The sequence below is a fragment of the Scylla paramamosain genome, chromosome 22, assembly GCF_035594125.1.
Source record: "Scylla paramamosain isolate STU-SP2022 chromosome 22, ASM3559412v1, whole genome shotgun sequence".
Classification (NCBI taxonomy): Eukaryota; Metazoa; Arthropoda; class Malacostraca; order Decapoda; family Portunidae; genus Scylla; species Scylla paramamosain.
The window spans coordinates 2,670,001-2,694,255 of NC_087172.1; the positions used below are offsets into that span (position 1 = coordinate 2,670,001).

Consider the following 24,255-nt stretch of genomic DNA (forward strand, 5'->3'; position numbering starts at 1 on the left):
CCACTTACGGAGGCGGTGCGGCGTCATCTCGCGGTCTATGGCTAACCTAAGTCAGCTAATATTGGTCTCGGCTAAATCAGGCAACAAAGGTAATTGTATTACATAGGAGAAAAAAGTTTAATTTTTTTTTTAAACACGCACGTATTGATGTAGCATAACTTTCTCCGTAGTGGTTGTGATTCTGCCTCGCTAGGTAACACAGCCAGGGTGGTGGGACTACGGAGGAATTCAAAGAGCAACTCGACGAAGGCAATGCTAGTACGCTCTGGCGGCATGGAGGAAATACCCTTAGCCTTCTAATTTCCAAACACTGATGCTCTTCCATATTGTGATTTACACAATTAGATATAATCAGCAATGAAATTAATGAACTGAATGAATCCAAACTTAACGTAACACAAGCAAACCTAGTCCTCAGATGCGAGCACTAATGATATTTCAATATTATCCTACTACAGTACACTCTTTAATTCCCTGCTTGCTTCAGTATTTTCTCCTGCCTGTGACTTTAACTCCTACAAGAGGGAAATTTCAAGACACTTCCCCAGGCAATTTTGTAACTACCTTCACTATCTCCACTAGAGTCTGGCAACTCTAATGGGCTCCTTTTTCGCCAGTTATTGTTGCCCATGGCCAGACCACTTTTCACATATACAGTAACTAAGAACAGTCTACTGAGCAAAGACACGAGAATTAGCATATCACTAACTCATCTATTTACCATAAACCTAAACCATCATAACAACTACTACTGCTAATATCCGACGACCTCAACACCACCAGCTCGACACAGAAGCACACGCGCCTCTGATCTCTGTCATCAACACAATTGGAAGAAAGGAAGACCAGTCAGCGATCGGAGCAACGCGTTGTACTGCAGGTGAAGGAGCTGCGAGGAGGAAATATGGCCTTTAATCACCCTTGTCATGAGGGTCGCCAGTGTAGTGCATCGAGACAGCACGGGAGAGACCACGGGACGCCCCCGTTAAGTCAACGTTATGGACAGGTGTGTTGCGGTCAACTAGAGTGGAGAGATGGGCGGGGCGCTCCTCCCGTGAAAGCCGGCTTGCAGGTATATAAGGCGTGGGCTGGACGGAACTGGCAGGGACACTTGGGCTGAAGGCAGTGAGCAAACAACAGCACCAACCATGAAGTTCTACGTGAGTACTGGCTGCCACTCGCACGGCGCTGCCTTCCTCACTCACCGATACCTAATGTAGTCTTTGCTGACTTACTCTTCAACTGACTCATTTTACTCAGTTTTAGGCCATTCTTCTCGCTCACTCACTTTTCTACTTTTATCACATTTGATTCAGCATCAGAACACACCGTTTTCTTTCCTGCAGATACAAACTTTTGTACATTTTGTTGAGTAACATCTTGCTGCCAAATGACAGGTACCTTTGTGCCGCGCCTCGCAGTGTGCAGTGTGGCGAGGACGAGGAATGACAGTGTTTTTTCCCGTGCAGGTGTGTGCGGCTGTGGGCCTCCTGGCAGTGGTGGCGCTGGTGCACGCCGACCCTGAGCCCGAGGCCCTTGCTGAGGCTGACCCTGAAGCCTCCCGCCCCTACTACCACCACTATGGCTACCCCTACTACTATTACGGCCGCCCTTACCACCACTACGGCTACTACCACCACCACCACCACAAGCGGTCTGCTGAACCCGAGGCTGCGGCTGATGCTGACGCGTCCAGATACAACTACCACCGCCACGGCTACTACGGCCACCCTCGCTACTACGGCCACCCTCACTACTACGGCCACCCCCACCACCCCCACAAGCGTTCTGCTGACCCAGAGCCCAGCGCTGACGCTTCCCCTGAGCCCAGCCGCGCCTACTACCACGGCCACTACTACGGCTACCCCGGCCACTACTACGGTTATGGCCACCGCTACTACTACGGTTACCCCCGCAAATACTACCACTAGAAGCGCATCTTTCCGCCACACCCAGCAGCCGCCTTCTCTCTCTCGGCGGTAGGGGCATGTGTCCTAACAACAACGAAACGCTTACCCGAGGCGGCTGAGGGAGAGGCGACGATACCAGCCGCAGGATAGGCCGGTTCTGCTCACGCCGGTTTTTCTCGCGCGCAGGTGTCGCCCCAGACGCCCCGGGGCACCCGGGTGAGGCGCCGCCCCGCCCCGGCATCCTCATCCACTCGCCTGAATAAAGTTACTCTCCACTAATGTGCTTGTGTCCCTCTACCCTCATGACTGACACTATTGACTAACTACTACTACTACAACTACTTCTACTACAACTACTACTACTACTACTACTATATGTGCTTGTCTCCCTTTACCCTCATAACTGACACGATATGCATCTGTTCCCCTTCTCTACAACAACCGTGGGCAGGCAGGGCACACTGCTGCAGCCAGTGGACAACTGCAAGGCGGGTACACTGTTGTTTCATAAAGTTTTCATTATCGCATACAAGATAATAAAACTGCTGTTGTCAACACAAACTTGTTCTCCTCTATAATGCAAGAGTTTACCAGTGTTCTCAATTACTCTTTTTTTTTTTTTTTGTAAACTGTGAAACTTCCTACCCTCTGTATTTCCTCCTTCCTATGAACTTTTAAGCGCGATATTTCAACACACTCATCCTCCAATTTTGATGATACTTTTGACTTTTTTTTCGGGAATGGCACTCTCAGTGGGCCTTTTTTTGTTCTCTCTGTCTTTTTGTTGCCCTTGGTCAGCACCTCTCTTACATAAGAAACAAGGACTTGTACACTGACGATCTGGGGAAGGTCAAGAACTGGCGGGAGAAATGAATGATTATTGATGGTGACTGTGAAGAGAAGAATTAAGGAACACAACACAAAATAAAGATTTTGCTTCATTTACTTCACGGTGATGATTAAATCCTTACCTTACTCTCTCATAATCACTGACAAGCCCGCCCCTCATGTCCAAATACAAGGAGAGCACAAACAAACAAACCAACACACCCACTGGCTTGAAGTGTACGCTGTGTGTTTTCTGTGGAGTTTTATCTAAGAAATTATTACTATAGAATTTACCTATTCCTTTCATTAACATTAAAGGATTATAAAAAAGTTGTTTGAGATAACTTTGGCTAAGTGGCAGAGATCACGAGGAGAGTTAGATCAAGAAAGATTTTGACACTTTCTCTTGATGAAGGACTTTTTGGCTGGCTGGAGAACAGACTTGGCATGATTTTTGGCAGAAATGTAAAGTGCATGAAACTCAGGTGATAGAAGGCTCAAGTACCTTTTGTGGGCCACCTCTGTATAATGCATAGCACGAGAACAGGCTGTGTTAAACAAAGGTCTGGAAGGGTTAAGGCGGGAGAAGGAGTAAAGAATGTACTCCTCCATGTTTGACACTATCACCTCTGGTAGGCACTCAGCACACAAAAACTGGTCTTTGACACGGAAGCAGTAGTCATTCCAAGGAAAATCTAAATAATATCTCCTCAACTCCCCTCCATAATTAGCAAAGACAAAATCCCAGAGGCACCTCAGCTTTGGAGGATCCTTTGGATCCTCCAAAGCTGATCCAAAGAGGATCCTTTCGATCCTCCAAAGATACCTCGTATATGTATGTTGTCCTATCGCTCCTTTGGAGCGATAGGACAAGATTCATATACGAGGTTGTGATCGGAGGAGCCCAGCGGAGAAGACAGACTAAATTAAACATAAGTAGAAGGATTAGAGGTTAGAAAAAGGTCAAGAATGTTGTGCGTATATCCGAGACGGTCAGGATTACGAAAAGGGTGTTGCACCAATTGTTCTAAGTCGTGGAGGATAGCAAAATGAAAGGCTAGTTCACTAGGATGGTCAATGAAGAAAGAGGAAACCCATAGCTGGTAGTGAACATTGAGGTCTCCAAGAATGAAGATCTCTGCAAAAGGGAAGAGAGTCAGGATGTGCTCCATTTCGAAGTTAAACGGTCAAGGAATTCTATATAACTAATAAAGGTGAGAGATATACAGCAAATATAAATTTAGTTCGAGAGTGACTCTTCAGTCATAGCCGGATGGCAGAACATTTGTAAGATTCAGCTTCGGACTGAAAAAGAGGATAGGGAAAGTAGAAGGGGGCAGCAAAGAATCAGTTACTGTCAGTTGCCTCAAACACCTGCGTTTCGGTGAGGGAAAAGGGGGAGAGTTTTAGTATAAGAGAGGTGGTGTTGTACTACAGATTGAAAATTGGTTGCAGATGAAACACTAGTAAAGGAAAATAATCAGGTTGAAGAGGAAGACTGGTAAAGTCAAAACAAACAGGAAAGAAAAAAAAATGGAGAAGGGAGAAAAATTAGGGAGTGAAATATAAGGAAGGAAGATTAATTAGAAGAAAAGCAGTCATTAATATAAACATTCCAATTCAAACATTCTTTTTTACGTATTGCGTATTGTTTTAGCAAATAAACCAACTGACATTGTTTTCAGTTTTGAAAAAGGGATTATTCTTTTTCGCCAACTCAAAAAAGTTTTGTTTCATAATTTATCATTTACTCATACATATTATCTCCTCATTTTTTATTTTAATTCAAATTTAAATATTACCTTATCTACTTATCTATCTCCTACATGATTTATCTCCTTGTGTTATTAATAGATTGGAAATGTCATTTAATTATTAAACTTAAGAGAGAGAGAGAGAGAGAGAGAGAGAGAGAGAGAGAGAGAGAGAGAGAGAGAGAGAGAGAGAGAGAGAGAGAGAGAGAGAGAGAGGGGAAGGAGAAGCAATGAAGGCTGAGCTGCAGGTATATAAGGCGTGGGCTGGACGGGACTGGCAGAGACACTTGGGCTAAAGGCAGTGAGCAAACAACAGCACCAACCATGAAGTTCTACGTGAGTACTGGCTGCCACTCGCACGGCGCTGCCTTCCTCACTCACCGACACCTAATCCAGTCTTTGCTGACTTACTCTTCCACTGACTCATTTTACTCAGTTTTAGGCCATTCTTCTCACTCACTTTTCTACTTTTATCACATTTGATTCAGCATCAGAAGACACCGTTTTCTTTCCTGCAGATACAAACTTTTGTACATTTTGTTGAGTAACAACTTGCTGCCAAGTGACAGGTAGCCTTTGTGCCGCGCCTCGCAGTGTGCAGTGTGGCGAGGACGAGGAATGACAGTGTTTTTCCCTTGCAGGTGTGTGCGGCTGTGGGCCTCCTGGCAGTGGCGGCGCTGGTGCACGCCGACCCTGAGCCCGAGGCCCTCGCTGAGGCTGACCCTGAAGCCTCCCGCCCCTACTACCACCACCATGGCTACCCCTACTACTATTACGGCCGCCCTTACCACCACTACGGCTACTACCACCACCACCACCACAAGCGGTCTGCTGAACCCGAGGCTGCGGCTGATGCTGACGCGTCCAGATACAACTACCACCGCCACGGCTACTACGGCCACCCTCGCTACTACGGCCACCCTCACTACTACGGCCACCCTCACTACTACGGCCACCCCCACCACCCCCACAAGCGTTCTGCTGACCCAGAGCCCAGCGCTGACGCTTCCCCTGAGCCCAGCCGCGCCTACTACCACGGCCACTACTACGGCTACCCCGGCCACTACTACGGTTACGGCCACCGCTACTACTACGGTTACCCCCGCAAATACTACCACTAGAAGCGCATCTTTCCGCCACACCCAGCAGCCGCCTTCTCTCTCTCGGCGGTAGGGGCATGTGTCCTAACAACAACGAAACGCTTACCCGTGGCGGCTGAGGGAGAGGCGACGATACCAGCCGCAGGATAGGCCGGTTCTGCTCACGCCGGTTTTTCTCGCGCGCAGGTGTCGCCCCAGACGCCCCGGGGCACCCGGGTGAGGCGCCGCCCCGCCCCGGCATCCTCATCCACTCGCCTGAATAAAGTTACTCTCCACTAATGTGCTTGTGTCCCTCTACCCTCATGACTGACACTATTGACTAACTACTACTACTACAACTACTTCTACTACAACAACTACTACTACTACTACTATATGTGCTTGTCTCCCTTTACCCTCATAACTGACACGATATGCATCTGTTCCCCTTCTCTACAACAACCGTGGGCAGGCAGGGCACACTGCTGTAACCAGTGGACAACTGCAAGGCGGGTACACTGTTGTTTCATAAAGTTTTCATTATCGCATACAAGATAATAAAACTGCTGTTGTCAACACAAACTTGTTCTCCTCTATAATGCAAGAGTTTACCAGTGTTCTCAATTACTCTTTTTTTTTTTTTTTTGTAAACTGTGAAACTTCCTACCCTCTGTATTTCCTCCTTCCTATGAACTTTTAAGCGCGATATTTCAACACACTCATCCTCCAATTTTGATGATGCTTTTGACTTTTTTTTCGGGAATGGCACTCTCAGTGGGCCTTTTTTTGTTCTCTCTGTCTTTTTGTTGCCCTTGGTCAGCACCTCTCTTACATAAGAAACAAGGACTTGTACACTGACGATCTGGGGAAGGTCAAGAACTGGCGGGAGAAATGAATGATTATTGATGGTGACTGTGAAGAGAAGAATTAAGGAACACAACACAAAATAAAGATTTTGCTTCATTTACTTCACGGTGATGATTAAATCCTTACCTTACTCTCTCATAATCACTGACAAGCCCGCCCCTCATGTCCAAATACAAGGAGAGCACAAACAAACAAACCAACACACCCACTGGCTTGAAGTGTACGCTGTGTGTTTTCTGTGGAGTTTTATCTAAGAAATTATTACTATAGAATTTACCTATTCCTTTCATTAACATTAAAGGATTATAAAAAAGTTGTTTGAGATAACTTTGGCTAAGTGGCAGAGATCACGAGGAGAGTTAGATCAAGAAAGATTTTGACACTTTTTCTTGATGAAGGACTTTTTGGCTGGCTGGAGAACAGACTTGGCATGATTTTTGGCAGAAATGTAAAGTGCATGAAACTCAGGTGATAGAAGGCTCAAGTACCTTTTGTGGGCCACCTCTGTATAATGCATAGCACGAGAACAGGCTGTGTTAAACAAAGGTCTGGAAGGGTTAAGGCGGGAGAAGGAGTAAAGAATGTACTCCTCCATGTTTGACACTATCACCTCTGGTAGGCACTCAGCACACAAAAACTGGTCTTTGACACGGAAGCAGTAGTCATTCCAAGGAAAATCTAAATAATGTCTCCTCAACTCCCCTCCATAATTAGCAAAGACAAAATCCCAGAGGCACCTCAGCTTTGGAGGATCCTTTGGATCCTCCAAAGCTGATCCAAAGAGGATCCTTTCGATCTTCCAAAGATACCTCGTATATGTATGTTGTCCTATCGCTCCTTTGGAGCGATAGGACAAGATTCATATACGAGGTTGTGATCGGAGGAGCCCAGCGGAGAAGACAGACTAAATTAAACATAAGTAGAAGGATTAGAGGTTAGAAAAAGGTCAAGAATGTTGTGCGTATATCCGAGACGGTCAGGATTACGAAAAGGGTGTTGCACCAATTGTTCTAAGTCGTGGAGGATAGCAAAATGAAAGGCTAGTTCACTAGGATGGTCAATGAAGAAAGAGGAAACCCATAGCTGGTAGTGAACATTGAGGTCTCCAAGAATGAAGATCTCTGCAAAAGGGAAGAGAGTCAGGATGTGCTCCATTTCGAAGTTAAACGGTCAAGGAATTCTATATAACTAATAAAGGTGAGAGATATACAGCAAATATAAATTTAGTTCGAGAGTGACTCTTCAGTCATAGCCGGATGGCAGAACATTTGTAAGATTCAGCTTCGGACTGAAAAAGAGGATAGGGAAAGTAGAAGGGGGCAGCAAAGAATCAGTTACTGTCAGTTGCCTCAAACACCTGCGTTTCGGTGAGGGAAAAGGGGGAGAGTTTTAGTATAAGAGAGGTGGTGTTGTACTACAGATTGAAAATTGGTTGCAGATGAAACACTAGTAAAGGAAAATAATCAGGTTGAAGAGGAAGACTGGTAAAGTCAAAACAAACAGGAAAGAAAAAAAAATGGAGAAGGGAGAAAAATTAGGGAGTGAAATATAAGGAAGGAAGATTAATTAGAAGAAAAGCAGTCATTAATATAAACATTCCAATTCAAACATTCTTTTTTACGTATTGCGTATTGTTTTAGCAAATAAACCAACTGACATTGTTTTCAGTTTTGAAAAAGGGATTATTCTTTTTCGCCAACTCAAAAAAGTTTTGTTTCATAATTTATCATTTACTCATACATATTATCTCCTCATTTTTTATTTTAATTCAAATTTAAATATTACCTTATCTACTTATCTATCTCCTACATGATTTATCTCCTTGTGTTATTAATAGATTGGAAATGTCATTTAATTATTAAACTTAAGAGAGAGAGAGAGAGAGAGAGAGAGAGAGAGAGAGAGAGAGAGAGAGAGAGAGAGAGAGAGAGAGAGAGAGAGAGAGGGGAAGGAGAAGCAATGAAGGCTGAGCTGCAGGTATATAAGGCGTGGGCTGGACGGGACTGGCAGAGACACTTGGGCTAAAGGCAGTGAGCAAACAACAGCACCAACCATGAAGTTCTACGTGAGTACTGGCTGCCACTCGCACGGCGCTGCCTTCCTCACTCACCGACACCTAATCCAGTCTTTGCTGACTTACTCTTCCACTGACTCATTTTACTCAGTTTTAGGCCATTCTTCTCACTCACTTTTCTACTTTTATCACATTTGATTCAGCATCAGAAGACACCGTTTTCTTTCCTGCAGATACAAACTTTTGTACATTTTGTTGAGTAACAACTTGCTGCCAAGTGACAGGTAGCCTTTGTGCCGCGCCTCGCAGTGTGCAGTGTGGCGAGGACGAGGAATGACAGTGTTTTTCCCTTGCAGGTGTGTGCGGCTGTGGGCCTCCTGGCAGTGGCGGCGCTGGTGCACGCCGACCCTGAGCCCGAGGCCCTCGCTGAGGCTGACCCTGAAGCCTCCCGCCCCTACTACCACCACCATGGCTACCCCTACTACTATTACGGCCGCCCTTACCACCACTACGGCTACTACCACCACCACCACCACAAGCGGTCTGCTGAACCCGAGGCTGCGGCTGATGCTGACGCGTCCAGATACAACTACCACCGCCACGGCTACTACGGCCACCCTCGCTACTACGGCCACCCTCACTACTACGGCCACCCTCACTACTACGGCCACCCCCACCACCCCCACAAGCGTTCTGCTGACCCAGAGCCCAGCGCTGACGCTTCCCCTGAGCCCAGCCGCGCCTACTACCACGGCCACTACTACGGCTACCCCGGCCACTACTACGGTTACGGCCACCGCTACTACTACGGTTACCCCCGCAAATACTACCACTAGAAGCGCATCTTTCCGCCACACCCAGCAGCCGCCTTCTCTCTCTCGGCGGTAGGGGCATGTGTCCTAACAACAACGAAACGCTTACCCGTGGCGGCTGAGGGAGAGGCGACGATACCAGCCGCAGGATAGGCCGGTTCTGCTCACGCCGGTTTTTCTCGCGCGCAGGTGTCGCCCCAGACGCCCCGCCCCGGCACCCTCACCCACTCATCTGAATAAAGTTATCCTCCAATGATGTGCTTGTCTACATCCACCCTCATGACTATGATGTACTACTACGACTAATCCTACTACAACTATTAACCCTACTACTACTACTACTACTACTATTACTACTACTACTACTACTACTACTACTACTACTACTACTACTACTACTATTATTACTAATGTGGTAACAGATGATCAAGGGATGACTGTAATTATCATTTGTAATGAGTTGTTAATGAGTGATTAACGAAGTGATTTCACACCCTGGTGGACTATCGTGCGGCCACTTCCACCATGTCAGCCATCCAAGCCAGGTGTGTATGTGGGTGTGTGTGTTTGTTGCCTTTACATTGTATTGTACTGTTACGGGATTCCATGGTTGTTTATGGTTATAAATCGATTACTTTACTTTGTTCCAGAGTACCAGTTTTTGTGTCTAATAAAAGCCTACTGAAACAGCCTGGTGTGTTTGCATGATTCACATCAACTACTATTACTGCTACTACTACTACTACTACTACTACTGTTACTCCTGATGTGTATCTCTCACTTTACACTCATGACTGCCGATAGAAGCATTAGTTACAGCAACTGCGAGACGGAGACACTGCTGTATCGCAAAGTTTTATTGACAACAAGGAGGTTATTGGAACAGTGGAAGTGAAAGCAGCCTGAGGACTTGTACACTGACGGTCTGAGAAAGGTCAAGAACCGGTGGGAGGAATGAGTGACTCTGGACGGTGACTGTGAAGAGAAGAGTTAAGGAACACGACACACAATAGAGCTTGTGTCTCTTACTTCACCGAGATAATCAAAACTTTAACTTACCCTCTCGTACAGACACTGACAAGCTCGCCAGTCATGTCCACAGACAAGGAACGCACGCACGAACAAACGAGCACATCCTCTGGCTGATGCGAGGCTAGGAGTGTTTTCTGTTTAGTTTCATCCAGCAAACAAGCTGAAACACCAGTCGTTGTGCGGCTTCGCATGCACTAAAATAATTTACGAAGAAATTAATAATTCCTTGAAATAACCAATTTTTTAGTCTTGAACTCTTAGTTTGTTATTTATTCATTTCATAAGAATGCTGATATATGTGTGAATAAGAGAACCAATTAAATCTTATTTTTCAAAATTATTTTTCTCTCATATGTTAATCAAAAGACTTTAAATGGAGTCCGTTCCAGCAGAAATCATCTTTTCATTTTAGGTGTGTGTGAATCGCTGAAGAACTAAGGGCCTGTATATTGTACTTAAATAAAAAAAAAAATAAAAAAATAATAATAATAATGTGTTTTACTTATCTATAGATGTTCACATGCCAGATTCAGTCTGATTCGGATGAGTTATAATTTCGGACGGTGCCCAAACCCTCCCGTAGCTCCTGAGGGGCGCGTTGCAGCGAGTTGTAAACAGTGTAAACCCTTCCATGGCTCCTGAGGGGCGCCGCGTTGCAGCGACTTGCAAACAGTGTAAAACAACAACAGTAATAACAACAGTAGCACAATTCTCACTCAATACAATTCTTAATACAATACACTGTTGGTGCGCCGTCCATCTGCTGCAATAAGAGAAAAAGAAAAAAAAAAAACACACACACACAGACACACACACACACACACACACACACACACACACACACACACACACACACACACACACACACACACACACACACACACACACACACAAACGCAATGCGCAGAAGTTAGAAGCCGCAGTGAAAGTGTTAATAAAGAAGAGTGTGGCAGTGCATAAGTTGGTAAGGAATGGAAGGATCAGGAAAAAAAAAAAATGGAAAAATAAAGACGACAACTAGTAAAGGGGAGAATAGGAAGAGAAGATTGGTAAAGTGAGGAAGATTACGGAAAAAATGTTAATAAAGAAAAAAATGGGAAAAAGAGGAAAATTAGTAAAGACAAAATGTTAACAGAAGAAAAATCAGTAAAGGGTGAAAATCTCGGGATAAAGATTAGTAAGGAGAGAAAGATTATGGAGGAAATATTAGTAAAGGAGAAATTATTAGAGAAGAAAAAGAAGATTAATAAAAGCAGGAAAACAAGAAAAGAAAAAAAAAACATAGAGGGTAATCATGATTAGTAAGGAAATTCAGATGATATTAATAAAAAGAAATAAGATAGATATTAAATAAATCGTCACTTTAGTTTTCACAAATGGATTCTTATTATCAATTCAAGATTGTTTTCTATTTCATCAGTAATTTCATCAGCTGTTCTACGCTATTATATTGTATTTCATTATGCTAAATTCAATTTTATTTCATTAGTTATCATTCATCCATACATCTACTCTACACATTTTAATTTTACTTGAACATTACATATTGCTTCATCTTATTATCTATATATCTCAACGTCTTATCAGTCTTAACAATAAGCCGTCAGTCGTATTTATTTACTGCATATGAAAGAGTCAGAACGAGAGAGAGAGAGAGAGAGAGAGAGAGAGAGAGAGAGAGAGAGAGAGAGAGAGAGAGAGAGAGAGAGAGAGAGAGAGAGAGAGAGAGAGAGGAAGCAGAAGCAATGAAGGCTGAGTTGCAGGTATATAAGGCGTGGGCTGGACGGGACTGGCAGACACTTGGGCTGAAGGCAGTGAGCAAACAACAGCACCAACCATGAAGTTCTACGTGAGTACTGGCTGCCACTCGCACGGCGCTGCCTTCCTCACTCACCGACACCTAATCCAGTCTTTGCTGACTTACTCTTCAACTGACTCATTTTACTCAGTTTTAGGCCATTCTTCTCGCTCACTCACTTTTCGACTTTTATCACATTTGATTCAGCATCAGAACACACCGTTTTCTTCCCTGCAGATGCAAACCTCTGTATATTTTGTTGAGTAACAAGCTTGCTGCCAAATGACAGGTAGCTTTGTGCCGCGCCTCGCAGTGTGCAGTGTGGTGAGGACGAGGAATGACAGTGTCTCTCCCGTGCAGGTGTGTGCGGCTGTGGGCCTCCTGGCAGTGGCGGCGCTGGTGCACGCCGACCCTGAGCCCGAGGCCCTTGCTGAGGCTGACCCTGAAGCCTCCCGCCCCTACTACCACCACCACGGCTACCCCAAGCACTACTACGGCCACCCTCACTACCACCACGGCTACTACCACCACCACCACCACAAGCGGTCTGCTGAACCCGAGCCTGCGGCTGATGCTGACGCGTCCAGATACAGCTACCACCACCACGGCTACTACGGCCACCCTCACTACTACCGCCACCCCTACCATCCCCACAAGCGGTCTGCTGAGCCAGAGGCTGCAGCCGATGCTGACGCGTCCAAATACAGCTACCACCACCACGCCTACTACGGCCACCCTCACTACTACCGCCACCCCCTACCATCCCCACAAGCGGTCTGCTGACCCAGAGCCCACCCGCCACTACTATGGCTACCCTGGCTACTACTACTACGGTTACCCCCGCAGCTACTACCATTAGAGGCGCACCTTTCCACTACACTCAGCAGCCGCCCTCTCGCTCACGGCGGCAGGGGCGTGTCTCTTGACAACAACGAAGCACTTACCCGAGGAGGATGAGGGAGAGGCGACGACACCTGCCGCAGGATAGGCCGGTTCTGCTCACGCCGGTTTTCTCTTGCAAATGTATCGCCTCAGACGCCCAAGGGGCACCCGGGTGTGGTGCCGCCCTGCCCCGGCACCCTCACCCACTCCTCTGAATAAAGTTATCCTCCTATGATGTGCTCGTCTCCCTCTACCCTCAAGAATATGATGTACTTCTAAAACTAACCTTACTAATACTATTACAACTACTCGTACTGCTACTACTAACCCTATTGCTGCTGCTGCTGCTATTACTACTACTACTACTACTACTACTAACCCTATTACTATTGCTATTATTTATAATTACTACTACTACTGCCTACTACTACTACTACTACAACTACTACTACTACTGCCTAACACTACTACTACTACCACTACAACTACTACTACTACTACTGCTACTACCACTACTACTAATGTGTTTGTCTCACTTTACACTCATGAGTGTCACTATGAGTATTAGCTGCAAGAACCCCGAGGCAGGCAGACTGGTGTATCACAAAGTTTTATTGACAACATGGGAGTTATTTGAATAGTGGAAGTGAGAGCAGCCTGAGGACTTGTACATTGACGGTCTGAGGAAGGTCAAGAATCGGTGGGAGGAATGAATGACTCTGGACAGTGACTGCCAAGAGAACAGATAAGGAACACAACACACAACAAAGCTTGTGTCTCTTACTTCACCGAGATAATGAAAACTCTAACTTAACTCTCTCGTGCAAACACTGACAAGCTTGCTAGTCATGTTCAAAAGAAAAAACGCAGCCACGAACGAACGAGCACATTCTCTGCTTGATGCAAGGCTAGGAGTGTTTTCTGTTTAGTTTCATCCGGCAAACAAGCAGAAACACCAGTCGTTGTATGGTTTCGCATGCACTAAAATCTTGAGCTCACTCGTGTACGAACTATAACACTTAAGAATCATTTAAGAAGAGATTAACAGCTCCTTCAAATAAACATTTTTTTTTTCTCAGTCTTGAACTCTTTATTCTGATATTTATTGCTAATATGTGTGAGGATAACAGAACCAACTAAAATCTCCATTTTGAAAAATGGATTATTCTTTGTATTTTCAATGCCATTTAAACCAAAAGACTTTGAATGGCGTCCGTTCCAGCAGAAATCATCTTTTTATTTTGGGCATGTATGGATCCCTCAAAAATTATGAGATTATAAATTGTAATGGAGAAAAAGAAAAAAAAAATCACAAATGTGTTTTACTTATCTGTAAGTGTTCACATGCCATATTCAGTCTGAATAGAATGAGTTATAATTCTGCGCAGTACCCAAAAACCCACCCGTGGCTACTGAGGAACTCGTTGCAGCAGGCTGTAAACAGTGTTAACCAGCCGGTGGCTCTTCAGGGGCGCGTTGCATCGAGTTGTAAACAGCGTAAAACCACAACTGTAATAACAACAGAGACATAATTCTCACTCAATACAATGGTAGTGCGCCGTGCATCTGCTGCAATAAAAGAAAACACACACACACACACACACACACACACACAAATAAATACATAAATAAATAAATAAAAATATAAAACACAACGCGCTTAAGTTAGAAAATCAGTAAAAGTTTCAATAAAGAAGAGTGCGGCAGTGCGTAGTTGGTAAGGAATGGAAGGATCAGGAAGCAAAGGAAAAACAAGGACAAGACAACAAGTAAAGGGGGAAACTAGGAAGGAAAAGAATATTGGTAAAGTGAGGAAGATTAAGGAGAAAATGTTAATGAAGAAAAAATATTAGGAAAATAGGAAAATTAGTTGAGATGAAATGTTAAGGGATGAAAAATCAGTAAAAGTAGAAAATTTCGGGATGAAGATTAGTAACAAGAGGAAGATTATGGAGGAAATATTAGTAAAGAGGAAATTATTAGAGAGGAAAGGAAGACTGACAGGGAGGAAAACTAGGAAAGGAGAAACTGATAAAGGGAAAACATGATTAGTAAGGAAAATTAGACGATATTAATATAAAGAAATGAGGTAATTATTAAATAAATAAAGTCACTTTGTTTGCAGCTTTGACAAGAGGAATTTTGTTATCAAATCAAAGATGTTCTTTATTTCATCAGTAATTTTATCGTATGTTCTATTTTATTGTATTACATTCCATTATGTTACATTCCATAGTATTTCATTATTTATCATTCATCCATACGTCTTCTCTACACATTTTTAATTCTAGTTGAACGTTACATATTGTTTCATTTTGATATCTGTATATTTCATGGTGCATCTCTGTCTTAATAATCAGTCGTTAATCGTATTTATTTACTGCATTTGAGAGAGAGAGAGAGAGAGAGAGAGAGAGAGAGAGAGAGAGAGAGAGAGAGAGAGAGAGAGAGAGAGAGAGAGAGAGAGAGAGAGAGAGAGAGAGAGAGGGGAAGCAGAAGCAATGAAGGCTGAGCTGCAGGTATATAAGGCGTGGGCTGGACGGAACTGGCAGACACTTGAGCTGAAGGCAGTGAGCAAACAACAGCACCAACCATGAAGTTCTACGTGAGTACTGGCTGCCACTGGCACGGCGCTGCCTTCCTCACTCACCGACACCTAATCCAGTCTTTGCTGACTTACTCTTCAACTGACTCATTTTACTCAGTTTTAGGCCATTCTTCTCGCTCACTTCACTTTTCTACTTTTATCACATTTGATTCAGCATCAGAACACACCGTTTTCTTCCCTGCAGATGCAAACTTCTGTACATTTTGTTGAGTAACAAGCTTGCTGCCGAACGACAGGTAGCTTTGTGCCGCGCCTCGCAGTGTGAAGTGTGGCGAGGACAAGGAATGACAGTGTCTCTCTCCCGTGCAGGTGTGTGCGGCTGTGGGCCTCCTGGCAGTGGCGGCGCTGGTGCACGCCGACCCTGAGCCCGAGGCCCTTGCTGAGGCTGACCCTGAAGCCTCCCGCCCCTACTACCACCACCACCACGGCTACCCCAAGCACTACTATGGCCACCCTCACTACCACCATGGCTACTACCACCACCACCACCACAAGCGGTCTGCTGAACCCGAGCCTGCGGCTGATGCTGACGCGTCCAGATACAGCTACCACCACCACGGCTACTACGGCCACCCTCACTACTACCCGCCACCCCTACCATCCCCACAAGCGGTCTGCTGACCCAGAGCCCACCCGCCACTACTATGGCTACCCCCAGCCACTACTACGGTTACCCCCCGCAGCTACTACCATTAGAGGCGCACCTTTCCACTACACTCAGCAGCCGCCCTCTCCCTCACGGCGGCAGGGGCGTGTCTCTTGACAACAATGAATCGCTTACCCGAGGAGGCTGAGGGAGAGACGACGACACCTGGCGCAGGATAGGCCGGTTCTGCTTACGCCGGTTTTTCTCTTGCACATGTGTCGCCTCAGACGCCCCGGGGGCACCCGGGTGTGGTGCCGCCCTGCCCCGGCACCCTCACCCACTCCTCTGAATAAAGTTATCCTCCTATGATGTGCTCGTCTCCCTCTACCCTCAAGAATATGATGTACTTCTAAAACTAACCTTACTAATACTATTACAACTACTGCTACTACTAACCCTATTGCTGCTGCTGCTGCTATTACTACTACTACTACTACTACTATTACTACTACTGCTACTACTACTAACCCTATTACTACTACTACTGTTTATAACTACTATTACTACTGCCTACTACTACCACTACAACTACTACTTCCTAACACTACTACTACTACTACTACAACTACTACTACTACTACTACCACTACTACTAATGTGTTTGTCTCACTTTACACTCATGAGTGTCACTATGAGAATGAGCTGCAGGAACCCCGAGGCAGGCACACTGGTGTATCACAAAGTTTTATTGACAACATGGGAGTTATTGAAACAGTGGAAGTGAAAGCAGCCTGAGGACTTGTACATTGACGGTCTGAGGAAGGTCAAGAATCGGTGGGAGGAATGAATGACTCTGGACAGTGACTGCGAAGAGAACAGATAAGGAACACAACACACAACAAAGCTTGTGTCTCTTACTTCACCGAGATAATGAAAACTCTAACTTAACTCTCTCGTGCAAACACTGACAAGCTTGCTAGTCATGTTCAAAAGAAAGAACGCAGCCACGAACAAACGAGCACATTCTCTGCTTGATGCAAGGCTAGGAGTGTTTTCTGTTTAGGTTCATCCGGCAAACAAGCAGAAACACCAGTCGTTGTATGGTTTCGCATGCACTAAAATCTTGAGCTCACTCGTGTACGAACTTAAACATTTAAGAATCATTTAAGAAGAGATTAATAGCTCCTTCAAATAAACTTTTTTTTCAGTCTTGAACTCTTTATTCTGTTATTTATTGATAAGAATGCTAATATGTGTGAGGATAACAGAACCAAATAAAATCTTCATTTTGAAAAATTAATTATTCTTTGTATTTTCAAGGCCATGTAAACCAAAAGACTTTGAATGGCGTCCATTCCAGAAGAAATCATCTTTTTATTTTGGGCATGTATGGATCCCTCAAAAATTATGAGACTATAAATTGTAATGGAGAAAAAGAACAAAAAAAAAAATCACAAATGTGTTTTACTTATCTGTAAGTGTTCACATGCCATATTCAGTCTGAATAGAATGAGTTATAATTCTGCGCAATACCCAAAAACCCACCCGTGGCTACTGAGGAGCTCGTTGCAGCAAGCTGTAAACAGTGTTAACCAGCCGGTGGCTCTTCAGGGGCGCGTTGCATCGAGTTGTAAACAGCGTAAAACCACAACTGTAATAACAACAAAGACATAATTCTCACTCAATACAATGCTAGTGCGCCGTGCATCTGCTGCAATAAAAGAAAACACACACACACACACACACACACACACACACACACACACACACACACACACACACACACACAAATAAATACATAAATAAATAAATAAAAATATAAAACACAACGCGCTTAAGTTAGAAAATCAGTAAAAGTTTCAATAAAGAAGAGTGCGGCAGTGCGTAGTTGGTAAGCAATGGAAGGATCAGGAAGCAAAGGAAAAACAAGGACAACACAACGAGTAAAGGGGAAACTAGGAAGGAGAAGAATATTGGTAAAGTGAGGAAGATTAAGGAGAAAATGTTAATGATGAAAAAAAAATTGGGAAAATAGGAAAATTAGTAGAGACAAAATGTTAAGGGATGAAAAATCAGTAAGAGGAGAAAATTTTGGGATGAAGATTAGTAACAAGAGGAAGATTATGGAGGAAATATTAGTAAAGAGGAAATTATTAGAGAGGAAAGGAAGATTGATAGGGAGAAAACTAGGAAAGGAGAAACTGATAGAGGGAAAACATGATTAGTGAGGAAAATTAGACGATTTTAATATAAAGAAATGAAGATAATTATTAAATAAATAAAGTCACTTTCTTTGCAGCTTTGACAAAAGGAATTTTGTTATCAAATCAAAGATGTTCTTTATTTCATCAGTAATTTTCATCCTATGTTCTATTATATTGTATTACATTCCATTATGTTACATTTTATAGCATTTCATTATTTATCATTCATCCATACGTCTTCTCTACACATTTTTAATTCTAGTTAAACGTTACATATTGTTTCATCTTGATATCTGTATATTTCATGGTGCATCTCTGTCTTAATAATTAGTCGTCAATCGCATTTATTTACTGCATTTGAGAGAGAGAGAGAGAGAGAGAGAGAGAGAGAGAGAGAGAGAGAGAGAGAGAGAGAGAGAGAGAGAGAGAGAGAGAGAGAGAGAGAGAGAGAGAGAGAGAGAGAGAGAGAGGAGAGAGAGAGAGAGAGAGAGAGAGAGGAGGGGAAGCAGAAACAATGAAGGCTGAGCTGCAGGTATATAAGGCGTGGGCTGGACGGGACTGGCAGAGACACTTGGGCTGAAGGCAGTGAGCAAACAACAGCACCAACCATGAAGTTCTACGTGAGTACTGGCTGCCACTGGCACGGCGCTGCCTTCCTCACTCACCGACACCTAATCCAGACTTTGCTGACTTACTCTTCAACTGACTCATTTTACTCAGTTTTAGTCCATTCTTCTCGCTCACTCACTTTTCTACTTTTATCACATTTGATTCAGTATCAGAACACACCGTTTTTATCCCTGCAGATGCAAACTTCTGTACATTTTGTTGAGTAACAAGCTTGCTGCCAAATGACAGGTAGCCTTTGTGCCGCGCCTCGCAGTGTGAAGTGTGGCGAGGACGAGGAATGACAGTGTCTCTCCCGTGCAGGTGTGTGCGGCTGTGGGCCTCCTGGCAGTGGCGGCGCTGGTGCACGCCGACCCTGAGCCCGAGGCCCTTGCTGAGGCTGACCCTGAAGTCCCCCGCCCCTACTACCACCACCACGGCTACCCCAAGCACTACTACGGCCACTCTCACTACCACCAGAAGCGGTCTGCTGAACCCGAGGCTGCGGCCGATGCTGACGCGTCCCGACACACTCTTACCACCACCATGGCTACAACAGCCACCCTCACTATTACCGCCATCCCTACAAGCGGTCTGCTGACCCAGAGCCCACTCACCACTACTATGGCTACCCCGGCCACCACCACGGTTACCCACGCAGCTACTACCACTAGAGGAAAACCTTTCCGCGACACCCAGCAGCCACCCTCTCCCTTTCGGCCGCAGGGACCTGTCTCTTGACATCAACGAAACGCTTACCCGAGGCGGCTGAGGGAGAGGCGACGACACCTGCTGCAGGATAGGCCGGTTTTGCTCACGTCGGTTTTTCTCGCACGCAGGTGTCGCCCCCAGACGCCCCGGGGCACTCAGGTAAGGTGCCGCCCCGCCCCGGCTCCCTTACCCACTGGCCTGAATAAAGTTACCTTCCACTGATGTGCTTGTCTCCCTCTATCCTCATGAATACTACTACTACTAACCCTACTACTACTACTACTAATACTACTACTACTACTACTACTACTACTACTACTAATATTACTACTTCTACTGATGTGTTCCTCTCACTGTACACTCATGACCGCTACTATGAGCATTAGGTGCAGCAACCCCTAGGCGGGCACACTGCTGTATCGCAAAGATTTATTGAACTCATGGAGGTTATTGGAACAGTGGAAGTGAAAGGACCCTGAGGACTTGTACACTGACGGTCTGAGGAAGGTCAAGAACCGGTGGGAGGAATGAGTGACTCTGGACGGTGACTGTGAAGAGAAGAGTTAAGGAACACAACACACAATAGAGCTTGTGTCTCTTACTTCACCGAGATAATCATAACTTTAACTTACCCTCTCGTACAGACACTGACAAGCTCGTCAGTCATGTCCATAGACAAGGAACGCACGCACGAACAAACGAGCACATCCTCTGGCTGATGCAAAGCTAATGAGTGTTTTCTGTTTAGTTTTCATCCGGCAAACAAGCAGAAACACCAGTCGTTGTGCGGCTTCGCATGCACTAAAATCTTGAGCTCAGTCGTGTATGAACTTAATCATTTAAGCATAATTGAAGAAGAGATTAATAGCTCCTTGAAATAAACATTTTTTTTTTCAAACTCTTGAACTATTTATTTTATTCATTGATAAGAATCGTAATATATGTGCGAATAATAGAACCAAATAAAATCTATTTTTCAAAATGTATTGTTTTCTGTATTCTCATTGCCATGTAAACCAAAAGACTTTAAATGGAATCCGTTCCAGCAGAAATCATCTTTCTATTATGGGTGTGTGTGGATCCCTCGAAAATTATGAGACTATATACTTCGTACTGAAAAAAAAAAAAAAAATCCACAAATGTGTTTTACTTATCTCTAACTGTCCACGTGACAGATTCAGTCTGAATGGGATGAGTTATAATTTTGGACAGTACCCAAAACCTGCCCGTGGCTACTGAGGGGCACGTTGTAGCGAGTTGTAAACACTGTTAACCAGCCGGTGGCTCTTCAGGGACGCGTTGCAGCGAGTAGTTAATAGTGCTAACCAGCCGGTGGCTCTTCAGAGGCGCGTTGCAGCGAGTTATAAACAGTGTTAACCAGCCGGTGGCTCTTCAGGGGCGCGTTGCAGCGAGTTGTAAACAGTGCTAACCAGCCGGTGGCTCTTCAGGGGCGCTTTGGAGCGAGTTATAAACGATGTAAAACAACAACTGTAAAAACAACAGTGGCACAATTCTCACTCAATACTGCTGCAATAAAAGAAAACACACACACACACACACACACACACACGCGCAATGCGCAGAAGTTAGAAACAGCAGTGAAGCTGTCAATAAAGAAGAGTGCGGCAGTGCGTAGTTGGTAAGGAATGGAAGGATCAGGAAGCAAAGGAAAAACAAGGACAAGACAACTAGTAAAGCGGAGACTAGGAGGGAGATGTTGATTGGTAAAGTGAGGAAGATTAAGGAGAAAATGTTAATGAAGAAAAAATAGGGGAATAAGGAAAATTAGCCAAGACAAATGTTAAGGGAAGAAAAATCAGTAAAGGGAGAAAATTTCGGGATGAAGATTAGTAAGAAGAGGAAGATTATAGAGGAAATACTAGTAAAGGGAGAATTATTAGAGAGGAAAAGAAGATTGAAAAAGAGATGAAAACTAAGGAAGGAAAAACAGATAGAGAGAAAACATGATTGGTAAGGAAAGTTAGACGATATTAATATAAAGTAATAAGATGATTATTATATAAATCAAGTGTCACTTTATTTTTAGTTTTGACAAGAGGATTTTTGTTAGCAAGTCAGCGATGTTTTCTGTTTGACTAGTAGTATTTTTATCGTATGTTCTATTCTATTGTATTATATTCCACTGTTAGTTACACTCTATAGTATTTCATTATTTATCATTCATCCATACGTCTTCTCTACACATTTTTAATTCTAGCTGAACGTTACATATTATTTCATCTTGATATCTGTATATTTCATGGTGCATATCTGTCTTAATAATTAGTCGTTAATCGTATTTATTTACTGCATTTGAGAGAGAGAGAGAGAGAGAGAGAGAGAGAGAGAGAGAGAGAGAGAGAGAGAGAGAGAGAGAGAGAGAGAGAGAGAGAGAGAGAGAGAGAGAGAGAGAGAGAGAGAGAGAGAGAGAGAGGGAAGCAGAAGCAATGAAGGCTGAGTTGCAGGTATATAAGGCGTGGGCTGGACGGGACTGGCAGAGACACTTGGGCTGAAGGCAGTGAGCAAAGAACAGCACCAACCATGAAGTTCTACGTGAGTACTGGCTGCCACTCGCACGGCGCTGCCTTCCTCACTCACCGACACCTAATCCAGTCTTTGCTGACTTACTCTTCAACTGACTCATTTTACTCAGTTTTAGGCCATTCTTCTCGCTCACTCACTTTTCTACTTTTATCACATTTGATTCAGCATTAGAACACACCGTTTTCTTCCCTGTAGATGCAAACTTTTGTACATTTTGTTGAGTAACAAGCTTGCTGCCAAGTGACAGGTAGCCTTTGTGCCGCGCCTCGCAGTGTGCAGTGTGGCGAGGACGAGGAATGACAGTGTCTCTCCCCTGCAGGTGTGTGCGGCTGTGGGCCTCCTGGCAGTGGCGGCGCTGGTGCACGCCGACCCTGAGCCCGAGGCTCTTGCTGAGGCTGACCCTGAAGTCCCCCGCCCCTACTACCACCACCACGGCTACCCCAAGCACTACTACGGCTACTCTCACTACCACCAGAAGCGGTCTGCTGAACCCGAGGCTGCGGCCGATGCTGACGCGTCCCGACACACTTACCACCACCATGGCTACAACAGCCACCCTCACTATTACCGCCATCCCTACAAGCGGTCTGCTGACCCAGAGCCTACCCAGCACTACTATGGCTACCCCAGCCACTACCACGGTTACCCACGCAGGTACTACCACTAGAGGAAAATCTTTTCGCGACACCCAGCAGCCACCCTCTCCCTTTCGGCCGCAGGAGCCTGTCTCTTGACATTAACGAAATGCTTACCCGAGGCGGCTGAGGGAGAGGCGACGATACCTGCTGCAGGATAGGCCGGTTCTGCTCACGTCGGTTTTTCTCGAACGCAGGTGTCGCCCCAGACGCCCCGGGGCACTCAGGTAAGGTGCCGCCCCGCCCCGGCTCCCTTACCCACTGGTCTGAATAAAGTTACCTTTCATTGATGTGCTTGTCTCCCTCTATCCTCATGAATACTACTACTACTAACCCTACTACTACTACTACTACTACTACTAATATTACTACTTCTACTGATGTGTTCGTCTCACTGTACACTCATGACCGCCACTATGAGCATTAGGTGCAGCAACCCCTAGGCGGGCACACTGCTGTATCGCAGTTTTATTGACCACATGGAGGTTATTGGGACAGTGGAAGTGAAAGGAGCCTGAGGACTTGTACACTGACGGTCTGAGGAAGGTGAAGAACCGGTGGGAGGAATGAGTGACTCTGGACGGTGACTGTGAAGAGAAGAGTTAAGGAACACAACACACAATAGAGCTTGTGTCTCTTACTTCACCGAAATAATCATAACTTTAACTTACCCTCTCGTTGTGCGGCTTCGCATACACTAAAATCTTGAGCTCAGTCGTGTATGAACTTAATCATTCAAACATAATTGAAGAAGAGATTAATAGCTCCTTGAAAGAAACTTTTTTTTTCAAACTCTTGAACTTTTTTTTTATTTATTCATAAAAATCGTAATAAATGTACGAATAACAGAACGAAATAAAATCTATTTTTCAAAATGTATTGTTTTCTGTATTCTCATTGCCATGTAAACCAAAAGACTTTAAATGGAATCCGTTCCAGCAGAAATCATCTTTCTATTATGGGTGTGTGTGGATCCCTCGAAAATTATGAGACTATATATTGTACTGAAAAAAAAAAAAAAATCCACAAATGTGTTTTACTTATCTCTAACTGTCCACGTGACAGATTCAGTCTGAATGGGATGAGTTATAATTTTGGACAGTACCCAAAACCTGCCCGTGGCTACTGAGGGGCACGTTGTAGCGAGTTGTAAACACTGTTAACCAGCCGGTGGCTCTTCAGGGGCGCTTTGCAGCGAGTAGTTAATAGTGCTAACCAGCCGGTGGCTCTTCAGAGGAGCGTTGCAGCGAGTTGTAAACAGTGTTAACCAGCCGGTGGCTCTTCAGGGACGCGTTGCAGTGAGTTGTAAACAGTATTAACCAGCCGGTGGCTCTTCAGGGGCGCTTTGGAGCGATTGGAAACAATGTAAAACAACAATTGTAAAA

General features: G+C 44.7%; 8 protein-coding genes across 9 annotated transcripts in view; 7 read left to right on the forward strand and 1 right to left on the reverse strand.

Annotated features, from left to right (window-relative positions):
- Window positions 1–24,255, reverse strand: part of LOC135111425 (histidine-rich glycoprotein-like) — a 94,528-nt gene that overhangs the window by 8,312 nt on the left and 61,961 nt on the right. The window lies entirely within an intron of this gene.
- On the forward strand, window positions 1,023–2,189 carry LOC135111419 (histidine-rich glycoprotein-like). The gene is made up of 2 exons (XM_064024690.1): window positions 1,023–1,160; window positions 1,470–2,189. The coding sequence occupies exons 1-2, from the start codon at window positions 1,149–1,151 to the stop codon at window positions 1,929–1,931; spliced, it is 474 nt and encodes a 157-aa protein (XP_063880760.1). The 5' UTR covers window positions 1,023–1,148; the 3' UTR covers window positions 1,932–2,189.
- Window positions 4,773–5,871, forward strand: LOC135111420 (uncharacterized histidine-rich protein DDB_G0274557-like). Its single transcript, XM_064024691.1, has 2 exons — window positions 4,773–4,828; window positions 5,134–5,871. Exons 1-2 carry the CDS (start codon window positions 4,817–4,819, stop codon window positions 5,611–5,613), a joined length of 492 nt encoding a protein of 163 aa, XP_063880761.1. The 5' UTR covers window positions 4,773–4,816; the 3' UTR covers window positions 5,614–5,871.
- LOC135111841 (uncharacterized histidine-rich protein DDB_G0274557-like) lies at window positions 8,448–9,520 on the forward strand. Its single transcript, XM_064025557.1, has 2 exons — window positions 8,448–8,503; window positions 8,809–9,520. Exons 1-2 carry the CDS (start codon window positions 8,492–8,494, stop codon window positions 9,286–9,288), a joined length of 492 nt encoding a protein of 163 aa, XP_063881627.1. The 5' UTR covers window positions 8,448–8,491; the 3' UTR covers window positions 9,289–9,520.
- On the forward strand, window positions 12,025–13,024 carry LOC135111842 (histidine-rich glycoprotein-like). Its single transcript, XM_064025558.1, has 2 exons — window positions 12,025–12,145; window positions 12,455–13,024. Exons 1-2 carry the CDS (start codon window positions 12,134–12,136, stop codon window positions 12,875–12,877), a joined length of 435 nt encoding a protein of 144 aa, XP_063881628.1. The 5' UTR covers window positions 12,025–12,133; the 3' UTR covers window positions 12,878–13,024.
- LOC135111847 (histidine-rich glycoprotein-like) lies at window positions 15,518–16,603 on the forward strand. Its single transcript, XM_064025562.1, has 2 exons — window positions 15,518–15,581; window positions 15,894–16,603. Exons 1-2 carry the CDS (start codon window positions 15,570–15,572, stop codon window positions 16,203–16,205), a joined length of 324 nt encoding a protein of 107 aa, XP_063881632.1. The 5' UTR covers window positions 15,518–15,569; the 3' UTR covers window positions 16,206–16,603.
- Window positions 18,939–19,910, forward strand: LOC135111843 (uncharacterized). Its single transcript, XM_064025559.1, has 2 exons — window positions 18,939–18,994; window positions 19,305–19,910. The coding sequence occupies exons 1-2, from the start codon at window positions 18,983–18,985 to the stop codon at window positions 19,719–19,721; spliced, it is 429 nt and encodes a 142-aa protein (XP_063881629.1). The 5' UTR covers window positions 18,939–18,982; the 3' UTR covers window positions 19,722–19,910.
- On the forward strand, window positions 22,201–23,160 carry LOC135111845 (histidine-rich glycoprotein-like). Its single transcript, XM_064025560.1, has 2 exons — window positions 22,201–22,244; window positions 22,555–23,160. The coding sequence occupies exons 1-2, from the start codon at window positions 22,233–22,235 to the stop codon at window positions 22,900–22,902; spliced, it is 360 nt and encodes a 119-aa protein (XP_063881630.1). The 5' UTR covers window positions 22,201–22,232; the 3' UTR covers window positions 22,903–23,160.